We start from the raw sequence: 26,075 nt of genomic DNA, 5'->3' as shown, positions 1-26,075 counted from the left end.
AGAGACAGGATTATACCAGTGGAACAATACTAGCAAAGGCTCCATCTGTAGCTTTCCTTTCCACAATGATGCTAGCCTAGCTGGTGTCCACACCAGGAAAACTATACTGGCATAGTATATTTGTCTTCTGTGCTCCAAATGTAGATGCAGCTTCCCTATTGTCCCCACAAGCACGAACAAAGTGTGGGACTTGGGCTCTCCAATTTTGGAATRGATGTAGAACGCGGTGGGAGAACTGTAGGCAGAGATTTTAAACAGAAGAAGCCTTAGTTTGAAACAAGAGCAAGCACTGGGGATGTCCTACTCAACCAGGGACTAAATACAAACACATGAGGGCTTCCTTCAACCAAAACACAGCTTTGCAGAGGTTCTCATTAACCAGGTTCCAGACAGACAGAGGGACAGACATATCCTCAGTCCACCTAGGCTTTCCTGTGGGGAGCAGCCAGAGGCTGCTGGGCACTTCAAATCCTACAYAGCAACCCCAGTCAGGTACCAAGATCTCTGCTGCTGACTCTACTCATTCCTCCCCAAGGCCACTATGTTTTATTACAAAGCATCCTGCTGTCACTGTGGAGGCCCACATGAAACCCTCCAGACACAAAATGTTGTGTGCGCGAACTCAATGCTTGGCATCACTGTCTCCATCTCCTCGCACAGCAGAGATGGGAGGAGACATTATGCAACAACCTGACTGCCACAAGCTTGGCAGAAGCCTGTGTGCCTGGAAGTCAGAAAGGCCTTTCATCATCACATACAAAGGCTGGAGATGAAGGCTGTCTGAAAACACAGGAGTGACACTGCCAACAGCCCATTTAGAGGAACCTTCAAACACCTGATGGACTGGCTAATCCCACCAGCCTCAATCCCCCCCCTTTTTTTTTTTTAATACAGCAGCATTTCACAAATCACTGCTGTTCTGCATCTGAAGGGCTATTCACAGCTCCCATCTACTTATCAAAAAGCACAAGCTACAGCTGCATTTTTGCTCATCTCAACTGGGATGTGGTTTCCAAATAAGCGATTGTGGGCTGGAAGGGATGAACTCCACTTGCCAGCACCCCTTCCTTCTGTGCAGCAGGCCTGTTTTGTTCCATGCAGAAATCACCCTAATAAAAATGGTCTCTGCAGTTTAGCATAGAGGAGAATGAGACCTGTTTCTTTTTTTTGCAGGGCAAACAATAGCTGGGGAAAAGCAAAAAAGTTGTTTGGTATCTGTCCCAGAAGGCACCTTCCTTCCACTGTTTTAAGAGACCTGCACAGCCATGCGCTGGGCAGAGGCTCAGGTTGCCCACTGGAATCAACAAGCCTGATTCAGCCCAGAGTTATGCCAACATCCACTCCAGGCAAAATGAAGGAGCAGGACTCCAGATTTAGAAAAGCTTCCCTCAGGGTTAAGCAGCTCTAGACTGTGATACCCACAGCTACCAATGGCTGCGATGACACRGGGATACAGGTCCCCACACCAGTGATGGAAAATCGCTGCTAGCTCATTGCTGCCCAGCACAAGGAAAGTCTGAAGGTGTTTTGGGAATGGGCTGAATTTCTGTGGCAACCCCTCAAATTACAATTTCCCCTGGAATCCAGGTAAAAGCCATGACAACTCACACCACAACTATTTATTTTATTAAGTGACTTCCAGTGCCTGTAGCTTTGTTCATGAAAACTGTTCCTTTAAAAATAAGTGAATCACTTAAGTTTATGACTTCTCTGAAGAAAGGCAAACAGAGCTATTTCTGCTACCTATCAAGAGACGCTTGTGAAAGCTTCAGAAAGCTCAGAAAACGATTCAACAAATGTACTAACATCCAAACGGTACCACCCTGCCACTTACTTGGATTGGATGGCACAGGGCTCCAAGAGCTTGGCTGCAGCCAAGAGCTGTTTGAATGGATGCGTTGTTGCCCGTACAGGAGACGCACTCAGTAGTTCTCGGTCCCAGCTTCCACCATCACAAATTCACCACTACACTCAAACAGCAGCCTCAAAAAGGATAAAATCCCCTTCCTAAAGAAGTGAGCTTGTTACAGAGGTCTTAGCTTATGAACCAGGTTCAAAGCTACACTATATTGGGGCCAGAGCATCTGTGCATGGAGGCATCACGGGGCAAAAGCCAAGTAAGATCCTGGTTACTTCTGAAACAAAGATGAACATCAGATCAAAAGTCAAGTCAGTGCTTTGCTCTGCTCTGTCACAGGACGCAAGCACTGGGCCAGGGCTGCAGCAAGGGGCCATCCCTGCCTGTACAAAGCAGCCATTTGTCTTCTGCTATGTTCCATTTCATTCAAAGCACACTTCAGGCTACCTAGGAAATTCAGCAGTATTTACTCCTCTGCAGTGAACACTACAGAAATGTTTAGAACTGTTCTGCAAATAACATTTAAGAAAACTCAGCCTTGATATTTCTAAAGTTATGAATTTAGAGCAGCTAAATAATCACCCAGGACCAAAAAAGGAAAAATTAAAGATGGTATTCAGAGGAGAGCCTACGTATGGGGAGCAGAAGAAAAATAAGATATAAAACAGAACAAACTCCCTCATAGGATATGTAAAGCTCCAAACCCAACGCTAATGCTTTTGCCTACAAGCCTTTCCTGCCTCTGTTCTGTCTATCCCCCAAACATCAATCCCAAATATATTCATAGTCTATAATCAAAGGGGATCCCATAAATCTGTTTGCATTACTTTCACTTCAGTTAAAGTGACAGGCGACGTCAAACTGCTGCCAGTTTCTGCCACACTCGCTGATTTGTCAGACAGATGGGTAATTTAAAGGCCATGCGCCGCATTGTGTCATGAAAAAATACGGCTGCGTTGGGAGAGTCTGACAGATAAAGGCTTGGATGATCGATGTATATGAAGTGACACTTCCTCACAAAAGATTATTAGTGTTAGCTCCAATCTCATTTATCAACAACTTACTGGTGAATACTGGAGTAAATTCTTCTGAGCACTTCACGCAGCCATTGATAAATCAAGGCTGAGCTCTTAGCTAGTGTTAGGATTAACAGTCAATAGGGAGAGGGAGGCACAAATGATTATAAATCACAAGTTGTACTTTGAACTTATCTAGTGTCTTTCATCAAAAGATTTCCAGGTTGAAGAATTAGGCTCTGTGCTCATTGCATTGCTTACAAGAGAATGTATGGTCTACTCTGCTGTAACATGCACACTCCTCTGAGATTAACTTAAAAAAAAAAAAATCCACACCAGTTTCTCAAATAATCATTCTGTTTCTTAAAGTAACCACAGGATTTTTAATACTCTGTTTGAAAGGATTAAGTAATTTCCTCTCCAGACGCACATAAATTCACTTAAACTGCGTAAAACATGGACAGAAATATTAAGATATTATTCCAAAGGTATCCTGCACACTATGCTCTCACCACACTAATCAACACAAGTGATTAGCATGGATTGAGAGCCACCACCGCTTATGAGTGGCAACAGTATTACTTTCTCCCAAAGGATGGCGTGCACTACGTCTTTTAGGGAAAGTGTCTGAGTTGCAAGATGCAGTAATGCCACAGTGATCTCAGGCAGGCACAACAGCTGCCGGTAGCTGCTTTATTGTTTTCTGGGAAGCAGATGATCTGCGTAAATCCAGTCCTGCCCGGTTTCAGCCCCGCACGTGGCGCAGCATCCCTCGGACAGCATGACCCGTACCGTCATTCAGGCACTGCCTGAAGGTCAGCGCAGCGCCATATGGAGGTACGCCCTCCCTCCAGCTCACATCTGCACACTCTCCCCGCTGCACAATTATTTTGCCTCCCCATATGCCCATCCACTTGTTAGGCTCTTGTTACGCCGCTTGCCAAATTGGCTTTTCAAAAGGTACAAATACTGAAGCAGCGGGATCTGCCCTTGTCCTGACTCCAGCTTTTATCCCAGTGTAACGATCACATGTGTAATTCAGGCACTTTGTACTCCTAGGCAATGCCTCCTCGACCACCTAGGATGTGTTTTTGCATGTGGTTTAAGGGGGGAAGGAAGGGAGGAACCTCTTGAAAGCCTACACAACTTGTTTCTAGGCTATTTTCATCATAATGCTCAGTACATCTTTCCCCAGCACTTGTTCCCTAAAAGTCTTTCATATCTACCACTCAGCAAGTCTTCAATAGAAAGGAGCTGTTTAAGGGAACCGGGCAATTCAAAGACAGTGCGGTGGGCAGCAAGTCTCTTCATCCAAGACACCGAGAGCACTTCAGCAGAAAGAATTTTAAAAATCCACCCCATCTGCCAGTAGCTGTCACCTTGCTCTGTTCTTTTTAATACACATCCTGGTATTTGTTTAACAAAAATCAAATTCAGCCTCACCCCTGTGCATGCCAGAGTGTTTGTGCACACAAAAGCCAGTCTGTTCCTTCGTTTCAGCAGTATTAGTTGACCTAATAAAAGATATCCTTCCCTTTACAAATTTTGTCTTGGTTTCTGTTCACTGTCATTTTTGCTTATGGAATCTCAGTGCTACAATCCTGACCACCAGAGAAGGGTATTTGACTGAGGAAGAACTGGCTTCACTTAGATTTTCACTGTAATTTCTCTTCGTCTTTGACTTTGCAGGAATATGATACTTATCTTTAAATTTTATAATGAATTAAAATAAAATAATTCCTCTAAAGTTTGAGCACTCTGAAACACAGGAAACTTTAGGGTTCTTCACATAGTGGTCCAAAACACTGGACCACMAAAAAAAAAAAAAAAAAAAAGTAGCTCCCAATCAAATGTATTAATTTTAGGACACTGAAATCTGAGATTAACATAATTTCCTCAGGTTCAAATAAGTGGAGTAAAATTTCTCCCCAGCTTCATTTACCAATGTTACTGGCTTTTATCTGGGATGACTCTGCCCCAGTTTGCTATAGGCATGGTTTGTCAGTATTTAGCTTCACTTCCTAAAAATTTGTCGGTAGCTCAATGTGAAAATGGCGTTCTAAAACTCAGAAGAACAGAGTCAACCTTTTATGCTACCTACAAAACACAAGGCATATTAGATATAAAATGAATGATGAAACTTCAAACCGCAAGGCAAAAGAAGATATTTGAGAGCTRGTCTATAGAGAAAGTCAAAATCAGTTTAGCTGAGTGAAGGTTTTGATCTAAATGCCCAGAAACCAATGGTTTAGMAAAGCTTTTGTGGTCAACAAGTTTGGGTCACGTCCACTTTGACTTTTGTGAAAGCTGAACCTTGGAAAAAATCAGAAGACTGATTAAAAGAACAGAATAATTTTAGCAGATGCACCTAAACTGAGTATCCTAAAACATCAACAGTATGGGAAGCTTGCCAACCAGATTTATTTATGAGTGAGGCAGATTATGGATACAGTAATTTTAAAGAGAAAGAGCTGATCCAAGGAGGCACAGAGTTCCCACTATTCACGTTCCTTGGGTTGGTATTAGGATTACCAGCTGGYTCCTAAGGAGCCAGGACCCATGTGAATCAACCTTTGCTGAATGCTTCCTCGCACTGCCCTGCTTCATGYTGCCTGTGTGCTGAACATGTCACGGCTCATTAAAACCTTCACCGAATTCCTGGGAATTGCACTGATTAGCCTGCAGCATACAGGCTAGAAATTAGTGAGCCACTGAAACAGTTTGTCACAYAAAACGCAAGCCTGCCTGGTTTTCAGGAATATTCAAATAACTTTTACTAACTATCTTACACTTGCGACTGAGACATTGCTTTTGTGTTGAAGGATGAATATTGGAAATGTGAGAGATTCCCATAGTAGTCATTTGGTCGCTGATCATGCTTTCAGTAAATATATAATTTATAGTTATAGTTATATTATTTAACATTAATCATCATATCATTAATAATATTGTATTTTATGCATTGTTAATGACTTAATTCATTAATTTGTAGGGTTTTTATATAGCCATTTTCAGTTATTAAGTATCAATCAAAACATTAACTATAATCACCATAAAATATTTGTTTGTATGGGAGTCTGGAGTTTGGCTCTTTAAATATTTTCAAGTTTAATAAATCCTTCCTTGTCAATAATTATTTTCTGGGGATCTATTTGGCAGCTCAGAATTAACACCTAAAATGATGGTAATCCAAAACTAGGAACAGCTGAGAGGAAAAGGCATTGACTGAAGAGAGGAGGATTTTAAAACTAAGGTCCAATAAATAAAGTATTGGYATCCGACAATGAGAATATAATTACTATTTTCTTCAGCACTAYTTTTAAAAAGGAAATTCATTTCATCCCTTTCTTTATCCAGTGTATTATCTGGCCCCTTTATATGTAAATTGAGATCACTTCCAGTCCCTCCTTTCATCACAGAGTTATGGAGTTATTGGAGGGGAGGGAAATCACTACATTGGGGATTATGAATCACTCATATACTGTCACAGTAGGGGCCCTATAACTGCCTTAGGTACACCTGATAGTTCAAATAGAAAATTACAAAGTGATGAATGCAAATGCACAAGGATGATCCCAGAGGCAGCAGCAGCAAACTGTTTATTGCCCAGTGCGGGCAACGTGGTACTGCCAAGAGGTGTGAYGTACTGGGCCCCCGAACGCGCTTCACACTGCAATAGGAATTGGACTGAGCGTTAAAATGCACCACATAACGTGATTTTAAACAGGACATGTGCCCTGATATAGGAAGGAGCAGTGATATTTAGAAGCGTAGCATCAAAGGCACGTGCGGATCCTTCACAGGGTCCGCAAGGACACTTTTTAAGGCAACTCTCATGCCTTTTCTCTTACTCTATAAATTGAACCAAGCCACCCACAAGCCCCAGTCACAGGCTTACTGTGTGAAGCACCAGAGAAACACAGGACAGAAAGTTAGTCCCAGCTTCAAAAAGCCTGATGCCTAAGTAGCAAACAAGAAATGACAGCTGCATGCAGACCAAGAGCACAGCACAAGGCAACAGTGAGGCACAGTGAAGCAATGCCTTGGGCTACTGATGCATTTAAAAGTACAGCCTGTTGACCTAGCCTAGACATGGCCAAAATTAATGCCCTGAGATATAAAAAAGTGTCCCTCGCCATGGTGGCACTTGGTTGGATCTTTAATGCTATGATGATGTTGAAGTTTGCCCATACTGCTGCCCAGAAAGCCAAACTGAGAGCAGAGTTGCACGAGCCGCTCTTGGGGAGGCGAAGGGGAGCACCAAGAGCTAACGGGCTTTGTCTGCTGGCAACGGCAGGGCAGAGAGGGAACCACCAGCGCTCCTAGCCCCCTCGATRCAAACAACACATTACTTCGGCTCTCTGATCGGACACCCCATGAGACTTTAGCTGAACACGAAAACCTCTGTCTAGGCTAACATCAAACAGCCCTTTCCCACTGACTCTCTGATGTTGGAAAACACAGTCATGACCCTGGCAAGGTGGAAATAAGGTAGGTGGCTAAAAAACAAGGTTGAAGACAAGCAAAAAAAACCCCAAATAATCAAACACTATAAGGAAAGACATGTCAACAGGCAAGTTCAGGTACAGGTCAAGCTGACCAGGCCAGGGGAGTTGTAGCCTGGTGAAAGCCATGACATGTGGGAGGGATGGGGAACGGGACAGTCAAGTGAACYAGTGGTTAGGACAGTAGGTTAGCACTTGGAGTGCTGCACAGGGCAAGGAATTTGATTCAGTCTCTCACTCTGTCACAGAAACCCGAGTGATCTTGAGAAAGAATTTTATTCCTGTTGTTTCAAAGTTTCCTTTATAATATGGGACTTAGGGCTCTGCCTCACTCGCTAAAGGGACTGCAAGAAGAAATCCTTCAGAAGCTTAGGAGGCCTCCATACACTCCAGTTATGGCAGGCAAATAGCTGAGGAGTAGGATTTATGGGGTGGGGAAGGGAAGAGAGAGCATAGAAACTCTTCTTTTGTCTCTGAGTGTGCGATAACCCAGTTCAGGGAATCCCTCAGGGGCTGACAAGAGGTAGGTTGCCAGGGCAAACTCATGAACAGGCCATGATGGCATGCACTGCACATTACAGCAGCAAGAAGAGTCATCTTCTGGTTCACTTGCTGGTCAAGAGAGAAGTCTACAACAGAAAGTTTTCATTTTTCAGGTTAAAGCAAACATGACAAAATAAATTTCACTTGGGCTTGAATCAGATATTTTGTTCAATTTGAAACACCTTTTCTCTGAGCTTTGGATGGAATAGGTAAGTTTGAAGTGTTTCAAAGCAAAAATTGAAAACATTGAGACTTTTTAAAAGGCATTTTTTCCAGTTTAACTAATTCCACCAACACRCAAAAATATTTACAGACAATCTAAATAAGCAGGTTTGGGCCAAAAGACAAAGAGTCATCTGAAAAATGCTGTCCAGATCTACTATGAAACAGCAATACAGATAGGATCTGTTTTGCAGTAAGGTTAATAGCTGCAGTATCCCAGGCTACAGAGGCTTTTTTAATCAGAATACTGAGATTTGAATACAATCAAGTACTGATCAGTTCCCAAGACATGCACATCTGCAGACACTACTCCACAGTTCACACATTTGACTGTGCATATCACTGCTTAAAACTAGGGATAGATTCTCTGGAGCAGACTACTCTTTTACTTTAAAAGTCCAGTGCAGGAATACACTGAAGAGAAGTGTGTTCCCAGGACTTAATCCTGGAGTGATTGGCCAATATTGAAGAATCGGAGGAAGGAACAGCCCAGCCAAGGGAATCTGCCTTTTAAGCTAGGACCAGGACCCTTCAGCAAAATAAACCTCCTGCTGAGCACATCCCTACAATGTAGCTCTAACAAGCCTGCTGCCACATTTCCAGTGTGGGTGCACAAGGAAAGGACAAGGCAGCATGTGACACAGAGAATCCACCAGTCATGAAGACAGGGCTACTCAAGTAATTTCCATCAAACTCAATTCAGCAGGGAGCTGCATGCTCTTTCCAGCCTGGCCTTAGCAGACAACTGCAGCAATGGGCTACAGACTTCTCCTGAAAGAATGGCCAGAATCACAAGATCTGCAGGAATGCACAAAACATCACATGTCTTGGACTTTGCTGAGATTGTGGCTGAAGTAACTCACAGTACAGACCCATAACAAAACCTGTTGATTTTGAGCCCTAAAAAAGCCAGAGTAGCAAACAGACCAGAAATAGATGACAATGAGTATAAAGAAGGCTAGTCTATCAGTCATACTTTATCACTGATCTCAAAGTACAACCACCCTAGAGGAAAACCCATCCAAATCTGATAGAAATATCTTTCTGAAGTCTAACCTAAACCTGTATTCACAAAGCACAATGTACTGCCTTCCTCTTTGCTGCCAACTTTTCTGGATCAGGCTCCCAGTGGGAAGGAAGTGAGAAGAGACATTACCAGGTCATGTCATCTACCCAAGGTCATCCAGCAACTTGGGAACAGAACTGGCATTTACAAGTTCAGGACTCATGATTCACATCCCTAGTTTTGRCCACAGCACCACACATTTCCACACTTGAATGCTGACCAGACTAGAGTGTGGTTCAAGAAAAAGAAAATCCCTCAAAAAAACAGTGGTTGGTTTGCAAAAGATTTTCTCTTTCCCTCAGCATTTTCAGGGAAAAGGAGGTTGTATGTGTACATCACCTAGAAGGGGGATGTCTTCAGAGCATAGCAACAAGAGCAACAAACAATTTCTGGGTGCAACAGGCCTAGCCTTGAGGTATTGGCAGCTTGCTGGAAGAAGCAAAGGAAGCCACAAAGGACCATAACGATCTTGCTCAAACGGTGATTAAGCATCATTGTGCTTTCCGGAGGGAATTGTTTGTCTCTTCAAGAGCAAGCTGGGACTGTGGTGTGCACAGAGGAAGAGCACAAGGCTTTTTATGTGCTGAGGGTACAGGATAATGCTGGAGACTCTCAAGAGAGATTTCTGGTGAAAATGTTTGTTTTTCCTTGCCTCAGCCAAAAAAATAAGATCTTGGCCCATTACACAGACAAGCTGCCTCTTTGTTCCTCTCCCTCTGTGTTTGGAGTCTGGAAACAGAGATACAAGTATGCCCAACTCCTCTGTGCGTGGCTGGCCCTGAAGTGGCTCTGCTGCTACCTAGAACAAGTAGACAGTAAACCCACAGTTCCCATGTTCTTCTATTTGGCTGTCTTGCAAGGACTTTGCTCTCCTCGGATAAGACTCACTCAGTTCAGTCAATAACAGTGCCAATATATTCACAAAGCACAGAAAATGTCTCCTCTCCCAAAAGCTTTTATGTTAGGTTGGGTGGAAGAGCTCCTTGGGACACAACTACTTTATTATGTCTAGGAATTCGTACACTAGGGAAGCAGTTCAAGCATTCAAGTCCTGGCATTGAATTCTCCTTCCTATTTCAAGTATGCTTCAGAGGCCTAACACTCTATGCAAATATATCCCTACCATGTTTCCCCTATGCAGCTTAACCAACCCATCTGGTACCAACTCTGGGTTTTGAAGCAGCAATTTTTTATAAGCACCCCACTGCCACCGCTCTCAGCCTACCACCGATAGGGAGCATTCTCCCAGCTGCAGAAAGAAACAAATGCACCTCCCTTCATCGCTCCTCAAAGCTCTGCTCTGCTCCAAGTGCCCAGCCTTTAGTACTCTAAGGCGGGACACCACTCTTGCAGGCTTCACTTCAAAACTTCCATCTAGCCCAAGCCTGAAAGTTATCAACCAGTAAAGACTGAAGTTTCTACTTAGGTGATTACATTTCCTAGAAGAAACCTCAAAAGGAAAGGAAAAGAAGCAATATTTTCACGTGCAAAAAAAGAAGGCAGAAAGATCTTAAAATACAGCAGAAACCACCAAAGATTTTGCTGCAAACAAAGGCACAACAGTCTTGTAATTCCAGYAGGGCTTTCTGTACACATCTGAGACTAAAGCTGGCATATAAAACTGGAGGATTTTAATCTTGCTTTGAACATAAACATCAGCATAATCTTAAGTGACTTAATAGGCATAGATCATAAACTCTTCAGGCTGGGTAGTATCTTTCTGTTACACATGTACAACAGCAGACACAGTGATCTGGGTTTTCTTCTGGTACCACAACATGAACCACAGTAGTTTACACAAGAACAGAGGCATCCAGAATTACAGCTCCTCTGTAGAAAGCAGAGGTACAGTATCTTTTGATCTTTAGTTAATTGACATTCAGGACAATAAACTTAGTATGAGTAATAGCAATACCACCCAGATCTTACATGGTGCATTTTATTTCTAGAGCTAAAACAGCCTTGGAGGAAGTCACGGCATTACTAATTCTGTATACAGGGAAACGGACTCCTGTGCAATTACTGGAAGTAGTACATAAGCAGAGAGCTAAGGAAGGCTGGTTAGGTTAAGCTCTGGACTGCTATGCAACTCAGAAGAAAATGCAGGCTGCACAGCTCCCAGCAGTCCAAAAGAAACAAGGCAATTTAGCATTGACCCAAGGCTGGCTGTCAAGAAACTAGTAAATGTATTGGCCAACACATAAGTCTGTTTGCCTCCTGGATCTGTACATGCAGTCCTAGTATGCAACTGCACTTCTATTTGTGCATTTGTCTTTTCAAAAATATGTACTTTCAGTTGTGGGCTTCCTCCTAAGCCCAAAGACAGTCAACAGACTCCAAACTAGGCCTGCATAGCTTMGACACATCATACTCTTAAGTACAGTTGTAGAGCAGCAATGCAGTCCTACCTGTAAGCCCATGATAATGATATGTAAGAGCCTATCCCCCCGAGGTAGACCGTGTTGAGGTCACAGTTAGCAAGGGACTAAGTCACCAGCTCTTATCCCAAAGTCCTGTTCCCTGTAAACACTGAAAATGAGATCTGCTGAACCTGCTCCTTTACCATGGAAAAAAAAATAAAAAAAGTATTGAAATGGTACATATACTTTAAGAATAGTGGGAGAGCTCCCTGTCTACTGAACAGAGGGCCCATTTCTGAAATCTTCAAAATCCTGCTAGRAGCACAGTCTCACTCTCCCAGAATTTACTGTTAATCTCTATATCAGTGGGAAACTATAGTACAACAGAAGTGAAGTGACTTACACAGGCTATAGCCAGGGTCTTCAAAGTCACAGCTCAGTTTCTTAAACCACAAGGCCAATCCTTCTTCATTTCCTGCTCCCATTGGCTTCTGTCCTGCAGCCCACGCTAAGTAGCACCAGCCCTGGGGTTTGCACCCATTCTCCAGAAGAGCCTCTTGTGGTTGCTTTTACTGAGTGTGCCTCTGGCTTGCAAAGACGCGGACACACCGCTAGTTCCACCCAAGGGCAGATAGGTAGCGTCTATCCACAAAGCYCATTTGCGGATTATTCTTCCACGTCATAAACAACACGATCCTGGCACAAGCGAGAGGTAATGCTAGTATGTGAGCTTCTTGCAGGACAGGAAACTCATTAGTCACTGATTACATGTTTCCAGCTGCAGTGCTCAGCACATCCTGAGAACTGTGCATTAGGACACTGGCCCTTCACCAGGGAGCTGCTTTTTCCCCATACTGTGCCTACTATAGCAGGACTGAGCCTTTCGCATACTGGTCTCCTTCACAGAAAGGAAAGAAAAGAAAAAAAAAAAAAAAAAACAGTTACACAGGTGCTACACGTGTCTCATTTTCATTGAAAGTGACAAACTGAGATCACCTACTGTGGCAGGCGCTGTCCCCCGTCTCTTTAATTTTTCAGCAGTTCATGAAGGTAATTGGCTCCAGAAACATTAGGCACAGGGAGAAAAGTCCCAGCATCAGGCAGAGGTCTCGGATGAATGCAGTCTGAAGGAGCACAGTGCTGCTTCTCCAGCACCCCCTGTAGCTCTGCCARTTACTACTTGGGCAATTACAACACATCTCCACGCAAGTGGCAGGGAAGCCTATTAAAGCCCATTACGTGATCTCAAAAAGAAGTAATTAGCATGAGCTCCAAATAGCACTGGTACGTGGGCAGCTAGCGAGGAGTGACAGGCGGCTGCTGCCATCCTGGTGGGCTGCAGTCAAACTGCTGACCACCTGTGGGCAKCAGCCAGGAAATAATTACTAGTCATTAATAATCCATCATCTTGGTGTCCCACCTTTCATCTGAGGGATCCCACATGCTTGACAGGCATTAATTAAACCTCACAGCTGTAAAGTACTGTGTTCTCATGATTATTCTGCAGTTGGGAAAACTGAGGCACGTAGATGTCAAGGTCAGCACCATAATGACTGACTTCAAATTTGAGGGTGATCAGATCTGCTGAGCACTAACAAACACAACAACATAAGAGCGTTTGATATCTTTGAAAAGGACCCACAGAATAAGGAAGCCAAATATGCATGTTCTGATTTCAGAAGCCAGCGTTATTCAAAGTCACAGAGGGAATCTATGRTGAGGACTCGAATCAACCCAGAAGTCTTGACTCCCAGTATGAACAGCAGCTCCTAGTCCYAAATTTTTAGCTGTGCATCAGCCTTTTTCCCTCCAGTTTTGGGGAATGAGGAAAATCAAGGCTAATTTCATTTTTCAGATTATTGTAGAAAAATTTGCTTCTAGCCCCTTTCCCCACGGAAGAGCTTTGCATGTGCAAGCTACAGGATAGTACTGGTAAAGCATTGCTTATTTTCAAGTGAAGTCCCATGGGTATGCAAGATGATGGTAACAGCAAAATCCAATCTCAGGTAATTTTTAGTGACAAAAAATGAGATCGCTTTCTAAAGCTTAAAGAAAACAAGAGCAATTCTGCCGGGGGGGGAAAAAATGTCTTTTTTTTTTTCTTTGGCTGAGGTTTTGGTAAACCGAGCCTCTGAGAATTTCCTGTGACAGTATGTGCTGAAATGCAGAATGGAATGAATTTGCTGAAAGCAGCAACTAGGCAGACCATTTGAAAGAAGTACCTCACCTTCCTCTCTGCACAAAGTGGAGCTTTTAGAGTTTACTTGTTGATGTCAGTAATAGCCCCAGTTTTGATCTATGAGGCCAAGAGGAATGGCTTGAAAGTTTCCTTTTGCAGAGACTGCTGAGAACCTGCCTGACTCTCTAACTTAGCCTCTCACCCACTCCCCACTAGCTGCTGTGGTTTCTACAGACTATTTCAAAAAATGCAAAATAGTCACATACAAGCAGTTTCCAAACTCTAATCTCCACGCCAACCCCCTGCAAACTCAGAACACCCCTGCACYCCACAGGCAAGTGGAGAAGAGGCAGTCAATGCGGCTGGTCCTGCTCATCCCACCAGCAGCCTTGGCACTATGGCTACCACAAGGCTGTGTTCCTGCAGCTGCACCATCTGAAGGGTTAAGTGTTGAGTAAATTCCTCCCTGGTGACCAGTCTCTTTTGTCAAGGATGACTAATAATGCAATACTTCTGTGAAAACATCAAACGAGACCCCTTCCATTTCATACCAGCCCAACTGGTACTGCTTTAAGGAGGGCATACAGAGGAAACAACCATGCTCTCACTCAATAGCGGAAGTCTCCTAAACGAATTCCCAGAAGACTAAAGAGCTTTAGCATCTGTCCATTCTCTCTGTGTCTACTCAGGCCAATGTAAAATTGAGACCTGATGCTTCACTTTTCAACTGGAGAGCCATCATAGGCAAGTGTGTCAAAAGGTACCGCTTGATATGGCAGGACACCAACCAAGAGTGACAGGGGAAGCTCCAAAAGCAGCAAAGAGAAGGGCCTGGGTAATCTGAGCAACATGCTGCTTGCCAGACCWTATGGCCTCTCTGATGTGCTCCCTGTTGCTGGATGAGCAGAGTCTTACCCACAGAGCTGTCAATCCCTTTATAATATCAACACAGTGACTGCTGGTCCCCTAAGCCCAAATTGCTGGGGGAGGAAGGGAAGAGTAGCAGCCTTGGGATGAACTAGAACTATCCTTAGACCCATCAATGCAGCAGTAGCACAAACCTGTATTAAGGCTTCACCTTTGTACATTACTGCAAGGACCGCAGTCGGTGGCAGAGCCGCTAGCCCTTTTTATCCATTTGCTCCTGTGCTGATGCTATTGGAGAGCTCATCAAACAGCAGTCTACAAACAGCAGCCTGTCTGGTAATGATGGGGTAGTGCTAAGTGTGTTTTTACCCCCTGCTGTCCCATCCCTGTGGAAGACCTGCAGAAGTCAGGTGAGTGGGGTCCTCTGGAGTGGGCCAAGGTAGCCAAGTGTTCTTCCCAGCAAACTTGGAGGAGGCTTCTCCTTCTTCCTGCCCTTTGCTCACCTCACTTGCAGCACACAAGAACTGGTCGGGGAAGAGCCACTCCAGGTCTCCCACTCAGAAGGTAGGAACTGCTCAAACTCCCTTTCACTGCACAGCCGCCCAGCGGACAGCCAGGGTCTGCTTGCACAGGGCATAGCAGAGAAGGCGGCCACGCTCAGCCCAGCTGCYGCTGGCACCAGCAGGGTGAATTGCATTCATACATCCAAGCATCACCGGCTGTGCGCTGTGATGACTCCAGGACTCCCCTGCCCAACCTCTGATCCCAGGAACCTACAGACAGGGTAGGCTTCACATGGAGGTCTGACACTCTATTGACAAACCAGTAATAGCCAATGTCTGCGGTGGGGTCATGACATGACACTGAATGGAGACAAAGAGGAGGAGCTGTCCGCAGAGCCAAGCCAGATGCCATGGGCACGGATCCCAGGAGAAGGGCCATCAGAGCTTCTGCTTGCCTGGGTTTCTTTAAACAGCCAGTTCCAAAAAGCATCTACGATTTTGACAGCCAGCCCTACTAATACAATCCTGTCTAATACCACTGGGTCGTCCACCCCAGGATCTTTTTCCTGAGATCTCCCTGAGGTGCCCTGGAAAGCACTGCAACCTGCTCAGGCCAGGAAGGGCAGGGGCTCTGAATTTCCTGAATTTCCCCTGCAAGGCACTTGCACACTGGAGTGGGTTGCACCACATTAAGACTCAAAAAACATGAATAGTATCATTTTCAACATCATTCAGTGATTGGGGGAAAAAGAAGTCAGATATTCTGAGCACTTGGGGTGTCCATATTGCATTCCCTATGTGTTCTGCAGAGCCAAGGAGAAGAGGGCTGGATTGTGCGGAAAGATGCTGAAGAGGTCAGAAAAATGTCTAACACACTTCATTACTTCTCTGTAACAAAACTAGAGGTATCAATGAGCCAACCAAAAATGTTTTGTTTCCTATTAAAAATGTCAAAGGAAAAGGTTTTCTATGAGTATTTTTCAGTTTTTCCTGGAAGAAAAAAACCCAAACCTAATTCCTCATTTTCAAATGATGAAAAAAATAACACTTTTAGGAATTGCTTTTAAAATATGTTTTAATATCAGAAAGAATTTCCTTTGTCATCTTTTCCTGCCCCAAAAGCCTTGTGAAAAAAAAATTTCTCCCTTTACTGTGGATGTTCTTTCACTATAATTTGTATTTTCATTATGCAGAAAAAATGGTTTGCCATAATTTCCCCCAATGSCTACAAAAAGATAACACAAGCTCAGATGAAATAATTTAAGTGGAAAATAAACAATTTTTTTCAAAAAAAATGAGGTAAACCATGGAACACATTTGGAAAGTGTTAACTTTGGTGAGTTATCTTGTCCGAGTGGGAAACATCCTGTATCACTGATACTCCCCGCAAATTTAAAAATAATAATTTGACTAATTTCTGGAAATCCACAATAATAGGAGTTTTCTGTGTTACAAACACAAGCATCACTCCCAAAACACAACTGTGTGCTCTTTTTGCCTCCCGAGATTTAAGTTTTCCTGAGCAACCCAAGATGACTACAAAATTACCTTAAAAATAAACCAAAAAACCCTGAAAGCAAAACAAAGAATCTCACCCTCCCCAAAACCGAAAAAAACCACAAAGCAAAAGCAGCCCCCCTCTCCAAGATACCCACACAGTCACTGGCCTCCGGATGGCGGAGCTTGGGAAGAGCGCCACGCACTGGGGTATGCTGGGCTTTACTTCCATAACTACACAATAATAAACAAAAATGCCTTTGCTGCTGTCAGCACATCTGCACGCGAGTGAACTTGTGCTCTGCTGGGCTGGCCCAGTCAGGCTGATGCTTGCCCCTGCCCCCCTCCCCCCTGGTGCTGAGCCTCCTCCAGCACCACACAGCCAGATTTCCAGGTCTGGAGGTACACGTCTGGGGTAATGCTACAGGTCTGGGGTAACCACTCATATCACTGCCTGTATTTCCCCATTCTTCAGACCAAGAACCAGTCAACCAAACAGTGCATATCTTTGCTCTTTTCTGTGCTAGCTTTCTCCATGAAATACAGGACTGTGATGCCCTTCATTTCCACAGCAGAGAGATGGCTAGTCCCTTTCTTGTTTCCCTCTCAATATTCTTTGGCATCAGTTAGTTTCACAGACCAGGGAACAGAGATTATCCTATTCTTCCACCCAATCTGGCTCAGTAGGTTTCTTTCCACCCTTTTTCCCAGATGTACGTTTGATTTTCTAAAGTTCACTCTAATACAATAATCCTTCAGCTTGGTCCRTTTTACATAGCCTCTTTTTAGTCCCTTCTCCTCCCCACAGCAGAGCTGGAAGGAAAGTAACTGAGGATCCCTGTTCTGAGCCAGCCCCCTGCATGTTTCTTGACCGCTCTGACTAACAGAGGCTCTCTTGTGCTCTGTACTGATAGAAATGTACCAACCAAGCAAGTGAAAGGCAGAGGATAGATTCATATTATACAATGTTAGTGCTATCAAAATACAGCTGGGCCTAAAGAGCCTATTCAGAAGCTCTAGATCGTGCTTAAAAAGTAAATAAGGTGTCTCAAGCACAGCTGCCTAGGAAAATGCAGCTTAATAAAACAAGTTAAAAGACTGTTTTACAAAGTTGCATAGGAAGCTGAGCTTGTTCTCTCAGTTCCTTTACACACCAAAAGCAAAATGGAAGAGACTAAAGTTTAAATACTGAAGCTGGGGTGCTCAGCTAATAATTGGCCAAGTACCACGCAGTATTTTGCCAAAAGCCAGAGGGATGCAACTCACTTGCCCTAAATGATGCTGATCAGAGCTACCTTCCAAGTCTGTTATTAAGACTGAAATTCATCCAGGCAGACAAGTCCAGCACAAGGGCCTGTGCACCACTCCCACCCCAGAAAAGCACTTTATGGTCCCTRCTGCTGTAACTCTATAACATGACCCCCTTCCCCTGAGAGCAAGGGTGATGAAACGTATGGATTCTGGCCAGAGAGGGGGTACAGAAAAGGAGGAAAATAGTTCCCTCTTTGCTTGATCCTCCTGCTTCAAGGCTCCACTGCAGGAAGCCAAATTTGAAGGTGGAACAGTTCAAAGCAGCAGTACTCAATTCTTAGAGAGTTGTTCCCCCAGAAAAAAAAAAATGCACACGGCTGTAATGATGCCAGGCTCACATGGGGAAATGGTAAGAGCGCTCCTAACTGAGCTATTGTAGGTAACCCAGAGGCAGAGCACAGACAGACAAGTGCATAACTCCAAGATGCGGACAAACTCCCTCCCATTCCCATGAGGAATCCCCCACCACTTTTCATAGACTATTTCTGCAAAAAAAAGCATTCCTAATTCTACAGTGAAACTGAAACCAACAGGACACTCCAGAAACTACCCTTTGGGAGCCTACAGGGCCAGGACTGCCACCTGGCTCAAGCACCTTCCAGGCTACACTCCTGATCTACATTTTGGCCAACAGAATTTATCAAGGAAGTAAATACTCTGCCTACATACAGCATATAACAGAGAAACGTGGCTCAGCACAGAATTCTGCAGAAACTCTATTCTCTCTTTTGCGAGAATTTGTTTCTTCATCACCTGCASAGTTCACTACTTCTCTTATTAGTAACTACTTAACTCTACTGTTAAATCTGCAAAGTGCTTTTTGCAGCTGGGTAGGATGGATATTTAACATTGTGAAACTACTACCATATATTAAACTAAAACMTGAAAGAACCCATAGAAAAAGAATCCATCCCTTGACTCCCAGGCATTTGTGCCCAGGAAAGCAAGACAAAGAACCTGTAGTGATGAGAAGATGCTCTACACTGCTGCAGCTTCCCAGCTTCTACCCCAGTCTCCTCCAATCATCTCAATGGAGACATTCTTGTTGACCTTTTGGGGCAATGCTTTTAAATATATGCCGCAGCAAACATTTAAGCTCATTTTGAAATCTCTGAATCTGGTGACAAAGTTTTAGCCTTAGGGTAATGTGGAACAAGACAAGCTCACATACACACACAAAGGCACAACAAYGACAAAAAACAAAACAAAACAAAACAAAAGCAGGCCACGGGGTGGGAGGCAGGAAGAGCACCGCTGCTGCTAACAGAAAAGCGACATGATAGCATGTCTTACCTTATCCCCTGGCTGCGGTCTCATAAGAGAGACTTGATCATAGCCTCGTCGAACCAGAGCCCATAGCGCATCAAGCTTGCCCTGGAATCAAAAACATATGGCGTGACCAAGAAGGCTTGAGATAACAACAGAGATTAAATGACAGCTGACTTGACCGAACCTTTCTGTATTAAAGTGTCTGCACATAACTTGCTGCTGTGCCCTTGGTCCTCTGCCTACTGCTTATCTGGACAGTCAGAGCCAAGCACCCAGTAGGTAATGTGCACCTGACATGTGATGACCAAATCYACCCTGCCTGGGTCACACAGAGGATGACTGTAGCTTTATGTGAACAGTTCTCCTAGCAGGTACAGTTAGAAAGGTGTCATGTTCACAAAAGGCAGGATAACAAAAATCTGTCTACTGTACTGACTGGAGATGAAACATAGTGTGGACAAACAGCCAAAAGACTACCTACCAAGCTACCTATGTACGCTTTAAAAATCACAGGTACTTTCCAGSCAATAAATCGAAGCCCTGTTAAACCTGCCTGCAAGGAAGCCAGAGCAGGGTGGGGAGGTAGACCCAGCCTTAGCCCTGWGTGCACAAAGCACGGGTCTGGGACGCTGCCACCGACTTCCTGGGTGAGCGTGGCATGTCACTCACATGGCCTGCGCTTGGCCTTTAGCTTCCCTGTCTGCAAGTGGAGGTAACAGCACTGCCCCACTGCAAGGGTTGTGTGAGGATACATACTTCAGAGACGGAGACATCAGATACTATAATGACACGGGAGAAATAGGATGAAAAAGCACAYAGAAGCTGAGTGACTTGCCCAAAATCAAACGCTATGTCTTGTGGCTGAACTGGAAGGGAACAGAACTGAATCCCAACCCAAGGCCGTCGCCACAGTGCAAACCCAGTAAGGAGGGCACGCTTCATCTGAACCTCTGTGTATGCTGCCTTCAACGGGCACTGCCTTGAAACAGGGGCCCACAGTAGATTGCAACAGCAAATATCCCAAATTTGTCTGTTCAAAAGTACCCCAAAAGAAGGGGTGAGCTTAGGGAGGAAGATCTCTGCTCCCATCCTCCAACCTCCCTGCCATGCTTCCCCCCAAAAGCGATGCACTGCAGGGCCTGGTGAAACAGATGTTCCAGCAAATGGGCAAAGTTCAGGGCTCCTGCCCGTTTTTCTAAATAGGTTCCCCCAGCCCCACCGTAAGACAGGCTGTGCAGAGGACACAGGATGTAGTAACACACATGACATGAGAGACATGTTGTAAAACTGAGGGGCAGACATTACCTTGATTGGTGTGTACCATTTCCGCCGGGAAGGGGGTTTTCTCACGTGAGGCTTTTTTGGCTTGGGTTCCCATGGCTCATATTCCTGCTCTGGCAACTTAATAATGGCATTTTTGGGCTTCTCCAGTTTTGCTCCTTCCTCTGTCGATCCTTTGTCTCCCCATCGCACCTGAAGCCAGGAGAGCACATTGTAAGTAGAGACACTTCAGCGGTCCCCACCAGCACATGGTTTTCACAGATATTAATCTAGCTCCCATTAGAAGATCCAAATGCCACCAGACATGAAGCCAAATTTATGAAGGCACCAAACTCCCACTGTAATCTGAGAAACGCATTTAAGAGTCAAATATTCTCTCTCAAAACCAGCCTACAACTATCAGCATTTGCATTTTCTGGTAACATAAGATCCTGGGGGAGTCACAACATCCAGGACAGATTAACCTCCATTTCTAAGGGAAAGCTGAAGCACTCTGCTCTGGTAGGACACCGTTGTAATACACTTCCCACTGTCTCTTTCAAAAAGCAGGCAGCAGCACTAGCTGAAAAAAGTGTTTTTTTACAGCTAGCCCTAAGGAGCTCCTGTTATTCTGTTCAAAAGTAAAAAAAAGTCAGTGGACAAGTACTTGAAAGGCTTCCTAAGAGCTCCAGCCCTCAAACTTGCTGTGCAGCTACTGCTAAAACAGCTCTTTCAAAGACAGCCTAGTAAATCCACATAAGAGGACGGTAGCTTTATCCTCACATACTATACACTACCTATTTTATGCTGAAATTCTGCTTTTGGGATCTGACTCAGTCTCAAGGAGACATGTTCCTGCATTCAAGGGCCGCGTATGATCCATGGGGCTGCTCAGCTACTCAGCACCGAGAATGAAGTTCTCCAGAGGCAAATGGTATAGGAATATTAAGATACAGTATGTCAATTGCAGATTTGCAGGGACATGCTGAGAAACAACTGCTTTCAATCTGTTAGCCCCAGTTTGGTCCAGATCCTTGTTTGGCTTGCTTCACCATAACTCCCTCAGCTACTATTTAGATCTAATGGAGTTTCTCGTGTGACATCCCTGAAAGACATCATTAGGCCCTCAGCTGATATAAATGAGTGCCAGTTCCCTCCCTTATAGTTATACTAACCACAGCTAGGAATATTAAACTGATTTACATTTTGCTGATTTACAGGTGTTAGCGCTGATTACAGCATTATCCATTGGCTCCCTGGAACCCACATGCCATACAATACCACAAGGCAAATTTCTTTCACAGTAGTACCTCACTTCACACATCAAGTCTGGCTTGTGCATGAGTCCCAGGGTAAAATTTGATTTATTGGCCCATTTCACTATGGAGGATAAAGAGAGAAATTTTCCCCAGGCAAATTTTTAGTGCATTAGGAGTTAATGCTCAACTGAAAAATCACTGATTTTAATTCTCAAACAAATTCCTTCAAGCCAGGAACAGTGTGCACTGCACCCTCAAATGCTCAAAATCTGCTTAACTCTGCTTGAGTCAAGAGAACTGGACCCCACTGCACCAGCTGAAGGATATGATCCAGTAAATTAAAACTTCTTTTGGTGCTTATCCCATTTCTGAACTTGTTAATTTGCTCCTGCTAATAATGCTAGACTCAATTAATTACAGATGCAAATGATGGCAGCTTGATGTCTGCCTACTTGGTTGGCAGGTGCAATCAGGTGGACAGGCCCAAATTAAATCCCAGTCTCTGTTCCATCAGAGTAGAAACCATATAAAATATATTGCTAAAATTTATAATTAAATGCGCTGATTTTTACAACAGCAAAAAAACCCAAGCCAAATACCTCCATCCTCTTAATTCCACCAACACCTCGGCCTCCATAATAAGATGCATCCACGGTTGGCCATTTCTTCTTTGGCAATCCATCTTCATCATCTGATTCCTATGGGAAAGACAGGGAGATGTTGCTGTCGTTCTCGCATAAATGGCATAAGCTATGGAAAACAAGTGAGCATCCTACGGTCCGATCCTTGGATACTTGGCTTTGTGTGTTACACTTTCGTGCTGACAACAAACAAAAGTCTCTTGTCTCTGCAGCTGCAATTTTAACTAGGGAAGCCAAAGAGGACTGCCTATTCCCCTCTTCAGGCTGCTTTTATTTAGTCAAATATGCATTCAGCTTCAAAATCACAACTGACTTTTAAGGGAAGGCAAAGTAGAAATGAATTGTACATTATACTGCCTTGCCACTACACTATGCAGAAAACATGGCAATCAGTTTATCCAAAGAAATCATTTATTAATTGTGCTTTTAGAACTTAATGTCACCTAACAGGGAAAAAAGACAGCACTGTGAGTTTTCGAACATGTGCATCAGGCCCTTTTTTCRTGGCAGCTGTAACCAGTTACTCTGCACTGCTTGATGCTTTGTAGAGACTYGCTCAAGCTGTACAGCTTGGAACTGGGACTGAAACTGGAACATCTCCAAGTTTTCAGAAAGCTCAGATCCAGAGTTTTTGCCCTACAATTATAAAGACTGCAGATTTTTTTCTGGAACATGGGAGAGTTTGAATCAGGGTTTTACTTTGGGTTTCTCATCCTTTTCTKGCTTAACTAAAAGCTAGCAAATGTTTCTGGTTCGACCACCCTGGGAACACATCCCCAGTCCTTGAGCTGACAGAAGTCACTGCGGCTTCGTGGGCTCCCTGGCATTACGCTGAGCCCGCTCAGCCAACGGCCACACCATGATGCTCTCCCTGTCGGCCCCAACGATGGGCATAGCTGAGGAAGGGGCCTGGCAAGACTCCTACCATACCACTTCCATTCCTCACACTCTTTAAAAAACCAAAGCCAAACAAAACCCACCCACACCTGATAGGCTGATCTGGGTGCTGCTCTTGGACTGGCCATGCACAGTGCCCTCTATTAATTTTCATCAGTATAAGTATGATTCTAGAAACACTTTGCCTGGAATGACTTTGTTTTCACTTTGAGAAATCAAGTGAAATCCAAACACTAGAGAAGGGCACAAATTATTATCATATTACTGGGTGACATTTTTTCCAAAGTTGTCCTATGTGTTTTTATTAGAATGTGAAAGGAACTGAGAGTCCAAAAGCCAATAACAACTTAAAAAATATGCTTTTGTTTCTTCTCACTTAACTCTTAGATTATGCTTTGGAGAAAAGGTATTTCCATAACTTATTCAGTGACATCTGATCTCTCAGCTAAGGTTCATGGGTCAATTCTTCCAACAAATTCTTTAGTATGACCAGGCAAGACTAGAGTTGGGGGGGGAGGGGTGTTTTTTTAAGTCAGGAAAACATATATTATTAGCAAGGCATGAATTTTTTTTGGAAGAGTATAACAAATAAACAAATCCATTTCTTCCCATTTTGTGCCACCTCTAAGACAGTATCTGGTGAATTATATCAACAGTTTTAATTAATTTGCATTTCACTTCATTGTGAACATAAGCACTATATATAACACCCTGCCTCTTCCATGGGTTGTAACACAAATTTCAAGTCTTCATGTCTAACAACCTTTACTGCTGGCAAGCCTGACAGGAGCACTCTCTCTGACAGCATACAGTTAACAGTGATGGCTTATATTTGTCCAGTTGAAAAAGGGGTTATACCAAACGTTCTCTACACTAAACATGCAAAGCCACAAGAATATCAACAGCCACCACATACATTTTTAGAAATGATGGAAATCTAATGAAATCTAATGATCGTAGTTTAGAACAAGTTCTAATAGATAACTAAATTCAGTTTAATAATAGCAATATCAGACTACATCAGCTAAAGGGCAGGTCACAGTACCCTACGAGGCTAGTGTTATATATAATAAAGCAACCATCCATAGTGGATAAAGACATGGCCAAGTAAAGGGATGGTTAACATCTGTATTCTGTGTTATTTCTGGAAGCTTAAATGCTGTCAAAAGGACTGTGAGCTGACTTAAAATCTCTGCTGCTGAGAATAATCCCAAAGCATCTGGGATTCTGCTCCATGGGTGTGATGCTCTCAGAAACCTCCCTCAAACACAGTATGGCTGAAATTGCATACTTCAYGACAACACTAATCACCCCAAAAGAGGCGTGATTTTTGGTGCATATTCTAAAGTAAAAATGTCATGGTACTGCTGCTCAGGATAAACAACAGGATCACAGAGAGAGTAGTGGTGGCCTCTGGCAACCTCAAAACAGCAGCTGTGGTTGCCTCCTGATATTCATGCCAAGTTACAGCAAGTTAGCAGCAAACTGTAAGCTCCTCTTGTGGGTTAGGCAAGTATTTTTCCATCAGTTAACTGTCTGTGTCTGGGAAAGGAATAAGAAAGGCATGAGTTTACTCTGGAGATGCATTTATTACTATTGTTTTTCTCAAAATAGCACAGTGATACCTCTGCTGAGGTTAAGGCCCCTGTACATTACTGTGCCAAAAACAGCTAAATGCAACCCTGCCTCGAAGAAGCTCAAAGCTTAAGTGGAGAAAGGCTGAACATCCTGCCAAAGGTCACTCTGCAGCAGAAGTGCAGCCAGGGCAGGCTCCCGCCTCCGGCTCCTGCACCAAAGCCACAGGAACGTGGCTTTCGCCACCCTTTGTTCCAGCCGCCAGGCTCAATCCCTCACTCCTGATCCAGGCGAAGCTCCTGCCGAGAGCACGGCAGCTTTACTGGAGGAGAGATGGCCTTCAGCACACTGGTTTTACTCTTTGAGAAACAAAGGCTTTCATACACATCTACTTGATGCGCAGCAGAAGGAACAAAATACCGTACGAACTGTGGGGCTGTGAACTTCTGAGTTATGCAACTGTTTTCTCTGTGGATGGAAACAGTCTCACTATATGCGTATACAGTAGCCTGAAGGCAGAAATAACTGTCCTGGCCCAAGAGACTTCCTCTCGCAGCCTTCAAGGTGTCATTATGACACCTACAGGATTGACCTTCCTGGGCAGCACCATACACTACAGTAGCTGCAGACACTGCAACAGCTCAAAAATAGCATACTTACAGGCTCTGGAGGCGGTGGTGGAGGAGGCTCCTTGATCACCTGGGATATATAAAGAACAGGAGAAACCTGAGTTAATGGCAGGGTTCACCCATCTCCCAGGGCTATGCCCTCTCCGCTTCCTTGCGGACTGCACAGACAGGTTGTCCTGCTCCACTCTCCCACATTCAATCCTTTCATTAGTCCCACTGCTTTTGAGCAAGCATAAAATAAATGTAGATGAGAAGCTAAACCCACRCATTGAACTATCCAATTAGTCAAGAAGCACCTCATTAAGTAGCTMCATATTCTGGGAGCTCTGCCTTAAGTATGCCATTAGATTATCAAGCTACTGCAAAATATTCGCTCAGTCTGCAGCTTCCAAAAATTAAAAAAAAATAAAATAATAAATCTCTTGTACCTAAAAAGAGCAGCAACATCATATGCACATATTAGTGCTATGCTCTTCCTCAGCAGATTTCAAAGCCTGTTCTGAAGGAGCATGTCTGTGTCCCTAGAGAAACTTGGGCCAAGCTCAAGCAGTGGCAGGAAGAAGGACAGAGGCATCTCAAGGCTCTCTCTCATACGCAGTCTAATCACCTCCACCATGA

At 44.0% G+C, this 26,075-nt stretch overlaps 1 protein-coding gene across 1 annotated transcript in view; it reads right to left on the bottom strand.

The window, feature by feature from the left end:
- ANTXRL (ANTXR like) overlaps positions 1-26,075 on the bottom strand; it is a 60,712-nt gene that overhangs the window by 620 nt on the left and 34,017 nt on the right. Inside the window, exons 14-17 of the mRNA XM_026061330.1 lie at positions 25,489-25,527; positions 22,315-22,413; positions 20,502-20,669; positions 19,221-19,301 (exon numbers count right to left, since the gene is read on the bottom strand). Of these exons, the coding sequence (XP_025917115.1) occupies positions 19,221-19,301; positions 20,502-20,669; positions 22,315-22,413; positions 25,489-25,527 (387 nt within the window). The remainder of the gene's footprint in view (positions 1-19,220; positions 19,302-20,501; positions 20,670-22,314; positions 22,414-25,488; positions 25,528-26,075) is intronic.

Source organism: Apteryx rowi, unplaced genomic scaffold (assembly GCF_003343035.1).
Source record: "Apteryx rowi isolate R43461 unplaced genomic scaffold, aptRow1 scaffold_18, whole genome shotgun sequence".
NCBI classification, from domain to species: Eukaryota; Metazoa; Chordata; class Aves; order Apterygiformes; family Apterygidae; genus Apteryx; species Apteryx rowi.
This window is presented reverse-complemented; position numbering and strand designations above follow the sequence as displayed.